The 15,659-nt window shown below is 40.2% G+C and overlaps 1 protein-coding gene and 1 pseudogene across 1 annotated transcript in view; both read left to right on the top strand.

Moving 5' to 3' along the window:
* Nup205 (nucleoporin 205) overlaps positions 1–15,659 on the top strand; it is a 67,471-nt gene that overhangs the window by 36,369 nt on the left and 15,443 nt on the right. The window contains exons 22-31 of the mRNA XM_006990394.3: positions 200–324; positions 4,392–4,506; positions 8,479–8,628; positions 9,345–9,416; positions 9,705–9,862; positions 10,474–10,554; positions 11,160–11,351; positions 11,998–12,265; positions 12,360–12,458; positions 15,211–15,359. Of these exons, the coding sequence (XP_006990456.2) occupies positions 200–324; positions 4,392–4,506; positions 8,479–8,628; positions 9,345–9,416; positions 9,705–9,862; positions 10,474–10,554; positions 11,160–11,351; positions 11,998–12,265; positions 12,360–12,458; positions 15,211–15,359 (1,409 nt within the window). The remainder of the gene's footprint in view (positions 1–199; positions 325–4,391; positions 4,507–8,478; positions 8,629–9,344; positions 9,417–9,704; positions 9,863–10,473; positions 10,555–11,159; positions 11,352–11,997; positions 12,266–12,359; positions 12,459–15,210; positions 15,360–15,659) is intronic.
* LOC107402866 (large ribosomal subunit protein eL34 pseudogene) lies at positions 10,566–11,152 on the top strand (annotated as a pseudogene).

The raw sequence follows: 15,659 nt of genomic DNA, 5'->3' as shown, positions 1-15,659 counted from the left end.
TGTGGGTCAGACTTTATCATCAAAGCTGTCTAAACAGATTTATAGGATTGAGATTTATAATTTCCTGTGTCAGTATTTTCTGTAGCGTGTTCACAGTTGAGCATGTGTTACATCTAAAATTAGACTTTGATAAAGGGAGTCTTGGGTTTGTGATGCAGAAACCCTGAGAAAATTTGGATTTCCTTTTGGTTCTGTGTAGGAGTGTTAGGCTGCCCTCGGACCTGCCTGCATGCCATCCTCAACATCCTGGAGAAAGGGACAGAAGGGAGAACTGGCCCTGTGGCTGTGCAGGAGTATCCTCAGCTGGCTGAGCTGTGCTACCAGGTACGTAGAAGATCGCACCTTGAGGAACTGAGCAGAGACTTGAGCAGCTGGTTTCCTAGATGGAAGAGTGGTGATTAGGATAGAAATGAGTTCACCAACAGTTCCTCCAGCCTTTCTTTAAGATAAAATCCATGAGGCGTAAACAACCCTGTAGATCTGAGGATCCTGACAGTGTGAGAAATGAGGACTGTTAGGTGTGTGGATGGAGTGTTAGCAGTGGTGCAGTATTTCAAGTGGCTCTTTGGGGGTCTGGAGTGGGCTTGGGTCAGAAGATCCCTGGTTGCCATCTGTGTCCGCTGGCAGGCTGAGCTAGCTGGGGCATGTGCCTTCTCTGGTGTTGCGTTCTCCATCCATGAAATGGATTGCCGAGGTGCAGAGTCAAGTACAAGCAGCATCTTTGAAGAAGCATGTAAAGAAGGAAGTCCTGTAGCTGTGGAGACGGCAGGATCTGATTAGAGTTTAGATTGGCTTGAGAACTTAAGTGTTCTGAGAACTAAGTTTTATAATTCATGACTAATTCCTCAACTTAGGACACTATGATTCACATTTCATGGCTTAAAAAGTAGGATTATTCTCTCGGTGTAATGGAGACATTTCTGTTATTCTCATGTTATCTTTGTGATTTTTCAGTATTCACTTTTGTCCTCTGGTTTTTCCAAACGTTCATGCTTCTTTGAATCTGAATGAAATCTTCCTTAATGAGAGATCCGAGGTAATTGGAGCTCATTGTTACAGGATCTGGTAGATATACAGAAGCAGTTGAGAAGCTAGGCATCTAGTTTATTTATCGTCTAGGCGAGGCTAGGTGAGGGTGAATGAAGCCGGGTTGGAGACAGAAGAGAAGGTGAGGGTGCTCTTTGGTCTTTCAGCTGATTTATGTTTTGAGCTGATTGGATGCCAAAGCTGTCTGAAGATGGGTGTCAGTCTGCAGCAGAAATACTTGCTTTTGATTTTGTGGTCTCTCTTTATGTGTGCCTATTGTTCATTTAGTTGAATTCAGTACACAGATGTTTTTGTGTTCCTTTAAACCCTTCTATACAAATTTCTGTGGTCCCTTTCCTTCCCCTTTGGATACATTTTCTGTGCCGTCAAAGTAATTTATGTTTACATTTCCTCCTCTGTTCTGATCTGTTTGTTGCTTTGTATTTTTCTTAAGAATATATTTCTAGGGCCAGCAAGATAGCTCGTCTGTAAAAGTGCTTCCTAGAGACCTGCTGACCGAGTTTGGTCTCTGGAGCCCATGGTGGAAGAAGGGGATGAACTGTCCAGAGTTGTCCTCTGACCTCTACTTGGCACGCGTGCCCCCACACAAAGTTAACAATAGACCACAAACGTAATAAGACTATTTCTAGGCAAGGATTTACAGTTACTTCTCACTCACGGTGACATATTTTATAAGGTCACTGAATACTGAACTGGCAAGTCTGGGACTGTTGGCTACTACAGTTAGATTCCTACAGTTCCCTCATGCCGACATTCTTGATAACTGGTGAACCTATGATGACCTTATTTTCTATGCATTTCTGTTAAAAGGATCTTACATAGTATGTATTGATGCTCCACTAACGTTTTTTAGTTCAGGGACAGTGGCACTTAATCAGGGCTGTATGGAGTTTACTAACAAATAGTTTCTCAGAAGGGCAATTTACCTCACAGCTTTCTTAGGTTTTAGAACTAACTAACACTTCAGAACTATGCTTGGTTTTGTTTATTTGCTCTGTTTTGTTTTGTCTATTTGTGTGTGTGCATGAGTGTGAGTGCACACATGCTACCACACTAGGGTGGAGGTCAGAAGACATGTGGGAATCAGTTCTTCTTTCACCATGTTGAGTCCTGGGGATGAGCTCAGGCTGGCAGGCTTGTAACAGATGCCTTTACACATTGAACTGTCTCTTAGCCATTGATCCTGACTTCAGCAAAATTAAAGAACCAAACTGATATAAGTATGACACTAGCTGGACCATGAAAAGGACCTTTATGTGCAGTGTGAGAGTTGAAGACAGAGACAGCCAGTGGACAAGCCAGGCAGCTGCAGCTCTCCACTGCTGCAGAAGAATCTGAGCATTGATTTCAGGGTTAGGGTCAGTTTTAGCATATAGGCAAGATGGCACCTATAGAATTTGTAGAGTATTGCTTATGTAACCCCAAACGGATGAATAATTGTATGGTTAGATTTTTAATTCAAATAATCATAACAAGTATGCTAAGTATTAATGCACTGAGTGAAGCTTAAAGAGCCTGGTATGTAGAAAGTGATTAGCAAGTACTTTAAAAATGGATGGCTCATGAATGACAGTTATTGCTGCTGCTTTGCAAATACTGAAATTTACATTTTGCAGTTAGAAATTTCTCTGATTCCAGAGAGATGGCTCAGTGGTTAAGAGCACTGGCTGCTCTTGCAGAGGACCTGGGTTTGATTCCCAGCACCCACATGGCAGTTTACAACTGTCTGTAACTTCAGTTCCATGGGATCTGACATCCTCACACAGACACACGCAAGCAATATGCACATAAAACAAGAATAAATAAATCATTCAGAAACATTTAACCAAAAAACAAAACAAAACAAAACAAAACTCCTTTGACTTATAAGATGTATGACACCTGCTTTGCTGCCTCATTTTTTTATTCTTTGTTTTTTTTTTTTTTTTTCTTTTAATCAAAACAGGGTTTGTGCCCTTGGCTGTACTGGAACTCATTTTGTAGACCAGGCTGGCCTCAAACTCAGATTTGCCTGCCTCTGCCTTCTGAGTGCTGGGGTTAAAGGCATGTGCCGCCACCACCAGGCTTTATTTATGTATTTTTAAGAGATGAATTTTGTCTCTTGCTTTGTCAGCCAGCCTAGTCTCAGACTGGTAGACTCAAGCTATCTGTCTTCAGCTTTCCAAGGAGCTGTGACTGGGTACTTAGCCACTGGGTACTTGGGTACTAGGCTTAATTATTGTCTGTTATTGAAAACAGATGGACTCTTGATTTATTATGAGTAGTTTTCATTTTTTTTTTTTTTTTGGTTTTTCGAGACAGGGTTTCTCTGTGTAGCTTTGCACCTTTCCTGGAACTCGCTTTGGAGACCAGGCTGGCCTCGAACTCACAGAGATCCGCCTGCCTCTGCCTCCCGAGTGCTGGGATTAAAGGCGTGCGCCACCACCGCCCGGCAAGTAGTTTTCATTTTTATGCCATTTTGTCTATTTATATACTTATGATAATCATGTCCATAATGGAGATCTTTGTATGATAACCAGATCTCAGTTTTTCTTAGATTGATAAAATTCTCCTTCCTCACATTTACTGTTTTGTTAAAGTTGTATTTAGAGCTTGTATTTGTAACACAGTGAAGTTTGCAGATCTTTGTAGTTTTCTTAGTAGTGTTGTTTCGATTCTTCTAAGTTTTACTATTTTTTGAAGTTGAGATAAAATGATTAATGATTTTTAAAGGGGTGACTACTAGGTAATACTACTACTAATTAAAATAGTAAAACTTAATTAATTTTGTGTATGTATGAATAAATATGTTCAGGGTGATTGCAAGATTTAGTGCTGTCATTATAAAACTTGTTTATTTTTATTTTGAATGCAGGGTCTTGGTATGTAGCCTAGGCTGGGCTTGAACTAATGATTACCCTGCCTCAGTCTCCTTGGTTCTGGGATTACAGGCCATGTCTGGCAATGTCGGTACTCAGGCTGTGTATCAATATGTTTTCTTGAGCTAGCACACCAAGGACCTGGGTTTAGAAATCTTAGCTTGTGGGACTGGAGAGATGGCTCAGCAGTCATGAGCATTGGCTACTCCTCCAGAGGTTCTGAGTTTAATTCCCAGCAACCACATGGTAGCTCATAACCATCTATAATGGGATCCTGTGCCCTCTTCTGGCATGCAGGTGTACAGATGGATAGAGCACTCATAAACATAAAATGCATAAATAAGTTTTTTTTTAATATAAGTACATATTTATTTTATACATGTGATTTTCCATTTGCTTGGGTTATTGGTGCATATTAATATTTTACACTCATATTTTGTTATCTTAAAACCAGTACTGATTTAGAGATTTTCTTTTATTTCATAGGTGATATATCAGTTATGTGCGTGCTCGGACACGTCTGGTCCTACCATGAGGTACTTGCGGACCAGCCAGGACTTCCTGTTCTCCCAGCTGCAGCATCTTCCCTTCTCCAACAAAGGTGGGAACTGTATCACTTTATTACTGTTAGATGAGGACTCTGCCTGACAGGAAGGCTTGCTGTCAGGGGTGCTTCAGAGTTTGAATGTTTGATTGGTTGGTTGATAGGGTTTTTTTCTGGACCTGGGTTTGGAATTTGAGGTACTTTTCCTCAGCTGGGATTATAGGTGAATACCACCACGCCCCACTCCAACACCCTTTGATTTTGGAGTATTTCTTACATATGAGGTATCTTGGGGACTGTACCCACTTCTAAACACGAAGTTCATGTGTGTATATAAACTTTACAGGAATAGCCTGAAGTTAATTTTACCCCATATTTTTAGTGTGCCTTCATTTTGTCTGCAACCTGTGATGTGAGGTCAGATGTGGGATTTTACACTTGTGGTATGTGGGCACTTATGAATCTCGGGGTTTAGAACATTTGTTGGGTTTTGTGTTTTCAACTTAGAATTGGTCAGAATGTGTAACTAATATAGAGTTGTTGCTTGGTTTTATAGACACACACTTTAGAGCCGCAGGTATTGGTCAGAGTGTGTAACTAATATAGAGTTGTTGCTTGGTTTTATAGACACACACACTTTAGAGCCGCAGGTATTGGTCACAGTGTGTAACTAATATAGAGTTGTTGCTTGGTTTTATATACACACACACTTTAGAGCCGCAGGTATTGTGGGCCTCTCATGTGTTTCTTTGTTGCTATTACCTGGGTACTTCTGTAATTTCTGTGTGAGAAGCTTCCTGTTTTCACTTACAGTGCAAAATTACCCAAGTATAATCTGAGTGAGGGAATTTGGCTCTTACAAACAAAACTTAAAGGTTGTGTTGGAGGGGTAAGAAGATCACTGAAATTAGATATTTCATTCTGTGTGTGTGTGTGGGGGGGGGTGTTACATGTGAGTGGGTGTGCACATGTGGAGGTCAGAGAACCTTTGACGTGAGTTCTAGGAATTGATCTCAGGTCATCAGGCTCGTGTGGCAAGTGCTTTTACTTGCCAAGGCAGCTCGCCTGCTTGTGAATGAATATTTCTTAGAAGAATTTCTGATTTACATTTATGTCTTATATATATTTGAAACTAGTCAAATTATCTTGAAATAAAACTTTGAAATGTAATTTTAGGTGAAATTATAAATCTAGTTTATTTATTTATTTATTTTTGGTTTTTTTCGAGACAGGGTTTCCCTGTGTAGCTTTGCGCCTTTCCTAGAAGTCACTTGGTAGCCCAGGCTGGCCTCGAACTCAGAGATCCTCCTGGCTCCGCCTCACGAGTGCTGGGATTAAAGGCATGTGCCACTACCGCCCGGCTAAATCTAGTTTATTAACATGACTAAGAACTGTTCTAGCCTAATTTATGCTTTATCAAGATTGTTTTTCTTTTTAAAATTAAAAAAAAAAAAACCCATATATTAAAAAGTTTGTGTTATCCCTGAATGTATATCTGTGTACCATATGTATGCTTTCTCTCTCTCTCTCTCTCTCTCTCTCTCTCTCTCTCTCTCTCTCTCTCTCTCTCTCTCTCTCTCTCTCTCTCTCCCCCCCCCCCCTCCTTCCTCCCCCCCCTCCCTCCCTCCCTCCCTCCTGTGTGTGTGTGTGTGTGTGTGTGTGTGTGTGTGTGTGTATGTATAGACAGGGTTTCTTTGTGTAGCCTTGGCTGTCCTAGAACTTGATCTGTAGACCAGACTGATCTCGAACTGAAAGAATCACCTGCCTCCGCTTTCTGAGTGATAGGATTAAAGGCATGTGCTACCACCACCTGGCTCTTTATTTTCTTTTGATTAACTAAGTTACAGACTTTTTTCTATACTTGTTTGTGTTAATCCCTTTCACATATAGTAGAACTTGCTATTTTTTATTACATTTTGCACAACATTTTGCTCGTAGAGGTTGAAAGACAACTTTCAGGGGTTAGTTCTCTTTTACTGTGCGGGTCCCAGGGATCAGTCTCGGAGTCGGGCCTGGTGCAGGTACCCTTATCTGCTGAGCCATGTTACAGCCAAACCAAGGGTGTCTTGAATTTGTGAGCGCAGACTATTCTCCACTGCTTCAACCTCCTGAGTAACTGGACCCAGAGGCCTGCACTGCCACACAGGCCTGAAGCATACCTTATGTCGTCATAGTTTTGAAATTGAGGTCCACATATTCTGTTAATACATTTCTGTTACTGGTAATTGTCAGCATTCTAATTTACTTTTTAGAAAACTGTAAGATCCTTGGGAATTATCTAATTGATAAAACAGTCTTGTATATTTTCATAATTTTCTCATTTTTAGTTATGAGATACTGTTTATATAAAAACATTATAGAAACTTTAAAATTTTATATATGAGTAATCCAAAACAATTGTCACTGCCTGGCTTACGATATGTGTGTTGTAGTAAAGATTGACTTAGCTGGCCTGTGTCTTAGTTATGGCTTCTATTGCTGTGATAAACACCAGGACCAAAAGCAACTTGGGGAGGAAAAGGTTGATTTTATCTTACAAGGGTCAGGTCACACTCTGTATCACTGAGAGAAGTCAGGGCAGAAACTTGAGCTAGGAGTTTGGAGGCAGGAACTGAAGCAGAAACCTTGAGGAGCGCTGCTTACTGGCTTGCTCAGCCTGCTTTCTTACACTATCCAAACCAGGAGCCCAGGGTGGCATCACCCACATCAATCTCTAATTAAGAATGCCTCACAGGCTTGCCTGCAGCCTGATCTTAAGGAGACACTTTCTCAGTTGTGGTTTCTTCTAGAATAACTTTAGCCTGTGTCAGGGTGGCACAAAGGCCGACCAGGACAGACTGACATTTGTTAATATTACTTGTTTACCTTGTCATCGTTTAGGACTTCAAAGCATAGGACCCACCAAGCCTAAAAATAACATTAGCCAATGTTTCCAGCATTGGGACTCTGAGGCAGGTGGACTGTCTTTTAGACTTGTCTTGGTTATATTGCAAGACTATCTCAAAATAATACTGAATTTGAAAACTTCTTTTTAAAATTCTATCTAAGTGTGTTTACCTTTGTGTTAAATGCACCATGTGCCTGCAGGGACCCAGGGAGGCAGCAGAGAAGAGTGTTAGCTCCCTTGGAACTTGAGTTCTGGCAGTTGTGAGCTGCCATGTGGGTGCTGGGGATTAAACCAGGGTCCTCTGCTAGAGTAGGAAGTGCTCTTAACTGTGGAGCCAGCTCTCCAACCCCTTTAAGTTTCTTTTTTTTTTTTTTTTTTTTTTTTTGGTTTTTCGAGACAGGGTTTCTCTGTGTAGCTTTGCGCCTTTCCTGGAACTCACTTGGTAGCCCAGGCTGGCCTCGAACTCACAGAGATCCACCTGCCTCTGCCTCCCGAGTGCTGGGATTAAAGGCGTGCGCCACCAACGCCCGGCCTTAAGTTTCTTTTATATGTGAAATTTATAGCCTTAATTATATGTGAAGTCAAGAGCTCTACCAGCTGTCTTATCATGTGTCATAAAATGATGTAATGTGGGTTTAAATGTGGGTTTCATGGAGTGAAATTATGGTTTTTAAAAATGGATTGTTATATATAAACAAAATATAAACAGGCATTAATGTTAAATCATAGCAGACTTATAGGATCTTTGTGAAATTACTCTGGTAATGAGGTTTTTGTTTTTTTGTTTTTTTTTTTTTTTTGAGACAGCGTCTCACTTTGTATCTCTGGCTGGCCTGGAACTTGCTATATAGATCAGGCTGGCCTGAAATTCAGAGATCCTCTGTCTCCTGAGTGCTGGGATTAAAGGCATATACTACATCCAGCACTAATAAAAAATTATTAGTTTTCTTCATCTTTCATGGACATAGAATAACTTCTTTTTCCTTTGTATCCATTTTTCTTTCATAATTTTATGTTATGATCATGATGTTACTAAGATTCAGAAATTATTGTTTCATAGGGAAGTATCTAGTTAGATTTGTGGAATTTTCTGATCTTGTGTTACAACTATGGGAAATGAAATTTATTTGTTTAAATTTTAGAGTATGAAATCTCTATGCTGAATCAAATGTCGTGGCTTATGAAGACTGCCTCAATAGAACTAAGAGTAACTTCTCTTAATCGCCAGCGGTCACATACGCAGAGGCTTCTGCACCTCCTCTTAGATGACATGCCAGTGAAGCCTTACTCAGGTGAGCGTTGACACTTGGTGTGCTGTGTGTTGACCACTTTTGATGAGTACACATCTTACACTTAGGATGTGACTTTAGACAAAACTGGTTCTTCCCAGTTTTTATTCTTAAAACACAAAATTAAAAATTGTGCTTTGGCCAGGTGGTGGTGGCAAATGCCTCTAATTCCAACACTTGAGAGGCAGAGGCAGGTGGATCTCTGTAAGATTGAGGCCAGGCTGCTCTATATAGTGAGTTCCAGGGCAGGCAGCCTATATAGAGAGACCCTGTTTCAAAAAGAAAACAAACAAACAACAACAAACAAAAATTGTCCTTTGATGTCATTTTATTTTCCTCTTAATAGTGCTGCAATAGTCATATTTTATACAAAATAGTGGTTTGTCTCATTGATCCAGTGTGACCTGAGCTATTTTAATATGTATTATACATGCAAATGAAGCATAAGCTTCTTTTTAATCACTTCCTTAGTATGATGAGCTCTTGCTAGTTTTGAAATTCTAATTATCCTCTTCAGAGTTATGAATGAGTCCCATAGGGATGAAAAGAGTTAGATGAACATTGCTAGTAAGTCCTCATAATCTTTGCATCTTAGTTATCCATTTATAAAAGGCTCTTTGACCCAGAAATAAAATACATTATGTTTGCCATTTCCAAGTAAATGTAATTTGGAGGGGTGTTTTTCCTTTGCTGACCTGTTGTTACTGGTGCTCCAACAGATGGTGAAGGAGGGATAGAAGATGAAACTAGGTCTGTCTCTGGATTCCTTCATTTTGACACTGCCACAAAAGGTGAAGCCCTGGGATTGTATGTTACGGACGTCCTGTACTGCTTAAAACTTTGCAGGGTCGTTTACATGTACCTGTAGACTCTGGACCTATGTCAAGAAGCTGTGTAAAGGGTTTACAGAACAGAGGGAAAATGTCTTAGTGAATGGCCATGTTGGAAACAAGTCAGATTTCGGTCTCAGCAAGGTCTTTGGTTTCAGAGAATAAGAGCATGTTCAAAGTGAGCTATGTATGGTGCTTTGTCCTCCTCTCCAGTGCCTCAGTTATACTTTATTTACTTCTTGTTTCTAGTACGTCGAAAAATTCTAAGTATTCTTGATTCGATTGACTTCAGTCAGGAGATTCCTGAGCCTTTGCAGCTGGATTTTTTTGACCGTGCTCAGATTGAGCAAGTCATTGCCAACTGTGAGCACAAGAATTTACGGGGGCAGACAGTCTGCAATGTCAAGGTGAGAGTTCCTTTAAAGAGCCTGTAGCAGCAGTGGTTCAGACATTGAGCTGTTGGGAAAGTGTAACAGTGTGTGTGTGTGTGCGTGTGTGCGTGTGTGTGTGTGTGTGCGTGTGCGTGTGCGTGTGTGTGTGTGTGTGTGTGTGTGCGTGCGCACGCGCGCGCGTGCGCGCGCGCGCATGTGCTTCCATGTTACTGAGTTCTGCTATTAGCTTATTGGCCTGTTTTGTCAACAGTGATGAAATAAAACTCAATAAATACCCTACTTTCTGTAAGAGCTTCTCCATCAGCTTTCCTTTAGGTATTTTTCCACCCAACTAAGACTACAGAGTGGTCTTCACTGTTTAGTTCTCTACCAGGTGAATGGTAACATCCTCAGCAAAATGAGAAAGATATTGAGGCACCCAGCATTAAATTATTGCCCGAGTCCCTTTGGTACTACTCCCTGGAAGGACTAACTAATATTTTTGTGTGCGCATTGGACTGTGCGAGTGTTACACTGTGTGCGGAGATACCTGCATCTTTTCCAGTTAGGGTGGTTTATGGTAATTGCCACATACTATCCTCCTGACCTCTGATGATATTGTTTTCTCTTTTTCACTAATTATTTAGCTTCTTCATAGGGTTCTTGTAGCTGAAGTCAATGCTCTTCAGGGTATGGCAGCCATAGGACAGAGGCCTCTGCTGATGGAGGTAAGCTCTGTTATTTTGACACTTTAGCTATTTGTACTACTTAAGGTTTTGCTTAAGTAAGTTTTATGAATAAATGATGGTATTAAAAATAGAAAATTGTCTTTTATGGGGATGGTGCTTAGAGGCACTCAGAATGGTCCAGCATTTGACATACCATCGTAGGCTTTCCTACAATACAGCCTATAACAGAACTAGGCTGTTTCGATCCCCTGGCAACAGGATTGTTTACCTTTACACTGAGAAGGTTGGAAAAGCACCTAAATCCACATGCGGTGTGTGCCCTGGCACACTTTGAGGAGTTCATGCTGTGAGACTGAAAGTCCTTATGAGATTGTCTAAGACAAAGAAGCATGTCAGCCGGGCCTCCAGTGGGTCCTTTGTGCCAGGTGTGTCCGTGACAGGATCAAGCGACTTTCCTTACTGAGGAGCAGAAAATTGTTGTGAACGTGTTGAAGGCACAGGCAGAGTCAGAAAGTGAAAGAAATATGCAGCTTTTTTAAATAATAAAGGTCAAAGCTTGGTCTGTGAAAACAAAAAATAGGAAATTGTTTACAACAGGTACTATTTCCCTGAGTGTTAACCGGTCTCAATACTTATTGCTCTAGGAAATCAGCACTATTCTTCAGTACGTTGTAGGAAGAAACAGGTTGCTGCAGTGTCTTTACGCAAAGCGGCATGCGCTGGAGTCCTGGAGACAGCTGGTAGAGATTATCCTGACAGCCTGTCCTCAGGAGCTCATTCAGGCAGAAGATCGGCAGCTGATTATTCGTGACATCTTACAAGATGTCCATGATAAGGTGATTTACTTCCTGAGTTACTTTCTATGACTAGAGAGTTATATGTATGAGTGTATAGGATAGGTATATGCATTTGCCTTGAAGCAAATATATTTTTTTCTGTTTTTAGATTAGAAGCAAAATAGAGTTTATAATATTGATGTGAAAACTTTCCTTGAGAAAGGTAAATTGTGTACAGTAGGAGCTTTGAGCTAGAGTATATCAGAATCATCTGGCAAGCTTTATAAAAAGAGGCATGGGCAGATCCCACCCCAGAACTATTGAGTATGTATGATCCTAGTGGTGAAGGCCATGTATATGTATTTCAAAGCAAAAAACATCTGCATGGAATTCTGATAAGAATTAGTTACATACACTTATTTAATAGTTTTCTTGTGAATATTTCTTACATTTTTGTTTTGTTTTGTTTTGTTATTTTGTTTGTTTTTGAGACAGAGTTTCATGATGTAGCTCTGGCTGTCCTGGAACTGGCCTTAAACTCTCAGAGAACTGCTTGCCTCTGCCTCCTGAGTGCTAGAATTAAAGGCATGCGCTATTACCGCCCAGCTTAATACATTCTTAAGGTAGTTGAAAAGCCTAGTGTGTCTGAGACGTGTTAGCAGTTGGATGAGAGCTGGACCTCACTCTGGTCCCTCTGTGCTTTCAGGTACTGGATGACGAAGCAGCACAGGAGTTAATGCCAGTGGTTGCCGGCGCTGTGTTCACCCTGACCGCTCACCTAAGCCAGGCTGTGCGCACAGAACAGAAGCAGCCGCTGGTCTCGGGACATGGCGAGGCCCATTATGCTTTCATGCTTGATAGTTCTTTCACCTCACCTCCTGCAGCAGAGAGCCGGCCAGTGGGGTTTGCTTCTATTGGAGATTCTTCACTTCACATCATCTTGAAGAAACTGCTAGACTTTATTTTGAAGACAGGTTTTTCCATCTACATTTTCTATACGTTATGACTTTGTTCTAACTTTGATTGAGGAAGCAGTTCTCATTTGACTGCATGTTTTTGTCTCCCTAGGTGGTGGTTTCCAGCGTGTAAGAACTCACCTGTACGGCTCTCTGCTTTATTACTTACAGATTGCCCAGAGACCAGACGAGCCGGACACATTAGAAGCTGGTAAAGTTAGATGGTTTCTAGTCTAGCCTTTCCTAGTTTACCTAAGTCGCTTCTCTTATCTGTTGACTCCACACAACTACAGTTAGTAAGTCTTGACATGACCATTAGATCATGTCATGTAAAGCTGAGGGTGCATGTTTAGTTTTTAAGAGTCTCAGGTAATGTGTAGTTTTTAATGCTTGAACTTCAACACACCGTTTGCAGAGTTGGACAATGTCTCTTTTCCCCTTAGCTCCATAGTACATACTTACTGGAGTCTTACAAAATGGCTATTATTCTACAGTAAGGATGTAACTTTTAAACAGTTTCCTTATTCATAGGCTTAAAAATTCTAATACTTTACTATCACAAAAATACTGTCTCAAAATTATAATATGCCTCTACTTTTCAAGAGGAAGATTTGTGGTAGAATTCCCATATGAAGCAGTACGCAGTTTTATTTCAATAGAGTTTTTCAATGGCCATCTACAAATGGTCTCACCTAGTGCAAATGCTCATCTGTAGTATATGTCTTTTATGCTAGCGTGAAGGTTGTTATAGATAAATTCAGGGTAGGATTTCTTCATTTAAAGTGGTGGTTTCCAATCTTCCTAATGCTGCCACTCTTTAATACAGCTCGGTCATAATGTGGTGACCCTCAACCATAAAATTATTTTCGTTATGAAACTGTAATTTTGCTACTCTTATAAATTGTAATATAAATATTTTTTGGAGTTAGGTTTGCCAAAGGGGTTGTGATTCACAGGCTGAAGGAAGGCAGGGCCAGAGAGATGGCTTAGCAATTAAGAACACGTGCTGCTCTTAATTGTATGGGAGTTCAGATCCTAGCACCCTTGGATGGCTTGAAACCCAGAACTCCAGCTCTGGGGAATCCAAGTTTTTTATTGCCTTTATGGACACCTGCACACATACGTACATAGATAAAAATAAATCTAAAAGAGAGACATATTTAAAATACTGAGCTAGGCATAGTGGCACGTCTGAAATCCTGCTCTGAATGAGTAAACAGGAATTACTTTAAAACAAAAATGACTGTTTTGTTGGGTGTATTTATGAAGCATTTAGAAGACTCACTTTTTTTTTTTTTTTTTTTTTTTTTTTGAGACAGGGTTTCTCTGTGTAGCCCTGGCTGGCCTGGAACTTCCTCTGTAGACGAGGCTAGCCTTCAGATTCGACTGCCTCTGCCTCCCAAGTGCTGGGATTAAAGGCGTGCGCCACTACTGCCCATCAACTAACTTTCTTTGAGGAAGAGTTTTTAATCTATGTTGTATCTAATCCTTCTTAGCCAAGATGTATGTTTAAATTGCCTTTATAACAGATGTTTTTCATTGCTAATTTTGTTTCAGTTAAAACACTATTTGCTTTTTATTTTTAGTAATAAGTATTTCAACTAAAATAAATTAAGAGTTTGTCAGTGGCACTATCTGATAATGGGCTTTGTCTGTATTCTTCCTTGTGAGTGTTTGTGTTTTGAGCATGGTTTCTCTCATACTCCTTGTGGTGGCTGTCATTCATGCATGGTACCTTAGAAGATAAGCACCTACTTAGTGTGTGTGTGTGTGTGTGTGTGTGTGGTATGGCTCAGGCCAGAAGAATACGTCAGATAGAAGATGTCCTTGGAAGTGGAGTTACATATGGTTGTGAGCTACCATGTGGTTGCTGGGAATCAACAAAGGTCCTTCCACTGAGCCATCTGTACAGCCCCTGTGTACAGGTATTTTTAAGGTCAAGAAAAAGAAATAGTTTAAAGAAGTTCTTTGAACAATCAAACTTTTTTTAAAAGAGAAAATAATTGCGACTGTTCACTCCCAATAACTCCCATATTTTTCTTTGAAAAGTATTTTTCGTATTCCTTTAGTGAAAGTGGCACACACTAGTCAACCACTAGGTGGAGGTCTACAACACACTTAGAACAGTCATCACGATGTCAGCTTATTTCTGTGCAGATTGGATCTCTATATAGCCCAGACTAGTTGCAAGCTGAGGATCTTGTGCTGTGATCACAAGTGTGTGTTGTGTGCCTAGCTCAAGATGGTAGTTCAGAGCCGGGCGGTGGTGGCACATGCCATTAATCCCAGCACTCAGGAGGCAGGAGCAGGCAGATCTCTGTGAGATAGAGGCCAGCCTGGTTTACAGAGAGAATTCTGAGACAGAAACCCTGCCCTGAAAAACAACAACAAAAAAGATGGTAGTTCAGAAACTAGGGAGGAAGTCATGAAAATTAGTTTGAAGTAAAAACTGTTGTTTTATTTGGTTGTGAAAGTTTTATAAGGTTTGCAAGACTCTTAATGTATGTTCACATTACTAATGGTAAGATATTTAAATTACCCTTATAAATGATAAGGTTTTTAATTTTAATAAATATTGCAAAATTTAAAACCCCAAAGATTAAAACTTCCTGTTTTTCCTTTTTGAGGAAGGTTTTTGTTTATATTGTTATCTGTCCCTTCTTAGCCAAATTCTCAAAGATGGCAGCAAACTAAAAAAGCAAATTGCTTAGCAGGGTAAATACAAGTTATCAGTTCCCTTAGGGTCCATAATTAACTTTACCTTCTGAAAGAGTCATACAGTATGAGTGTTATTAGTGAACATGCATGACACATGCTCTCAAAGTTCATTTGTCCGGACTCATTGATCTGGTCTTTGTATGCATGCAGTGATGGATTCCTTCTGTTGTTAGATATGAGATATTAGTAGTTGGTAAAGTGCTTTTTTTTGGATTTTTTTTTTTTTTCCATTTTAATCCTTGTAGCTAAGAAAACCATGTGGGAAAGACTGACAGCCCCTGAAGATGTGTTTAGTAAATTACAACGAGAAAACATGGCTATCATTGAAAGTTACGGTGCTGCTCTCATGGAAGTGGTCTGTCGAGACGCTTGTGATGGTCACGAGATTGGAAGGGTAAAAATAACAGTTGTTTAGTACTACTAGTGAATGAGTATTGTACATTTATGAAGGTGTATACTGAATCAACTTTGAAAATGTATGTGGCATGTGGAGAACTATTTTCTGTATTATTTTACAGTGAGTTTGCTCATTTGCTATGATTGTAGCCTCTGTTTTGTTACTCTGTTTTGTTTAATTGTGTGGAATCTTAACTCGGAATTTCTCCTTAAAATTACTTTTGCTAAGTGTGAGGTTTGCAGGTAGAAAAACGTGGATAGAAACAACAGAAGTCCTACCTGATAGATCTTTGGTCTG

This window comes from Peromyscus maniculatus, chromosome 3 (assembly GCF_049852395.1).
Source record: "Peromyscus maniculatus bairdii isolate BWxNUB_F1_BW_parent chromosome 3, HU_Pman_BW_mat_3.1, whole genome shotgun sequence".
NCBI lineage: Eukaryota > Metazoa > Chordata > Mammalia > Rodentia > Cricetidae > Peromyscus > Peromyscus maniculatus.
Note: the sequence above shows the minus strand (reverse complement) of the source record. Positions and strands in the feature narration are given on the sequence as shown.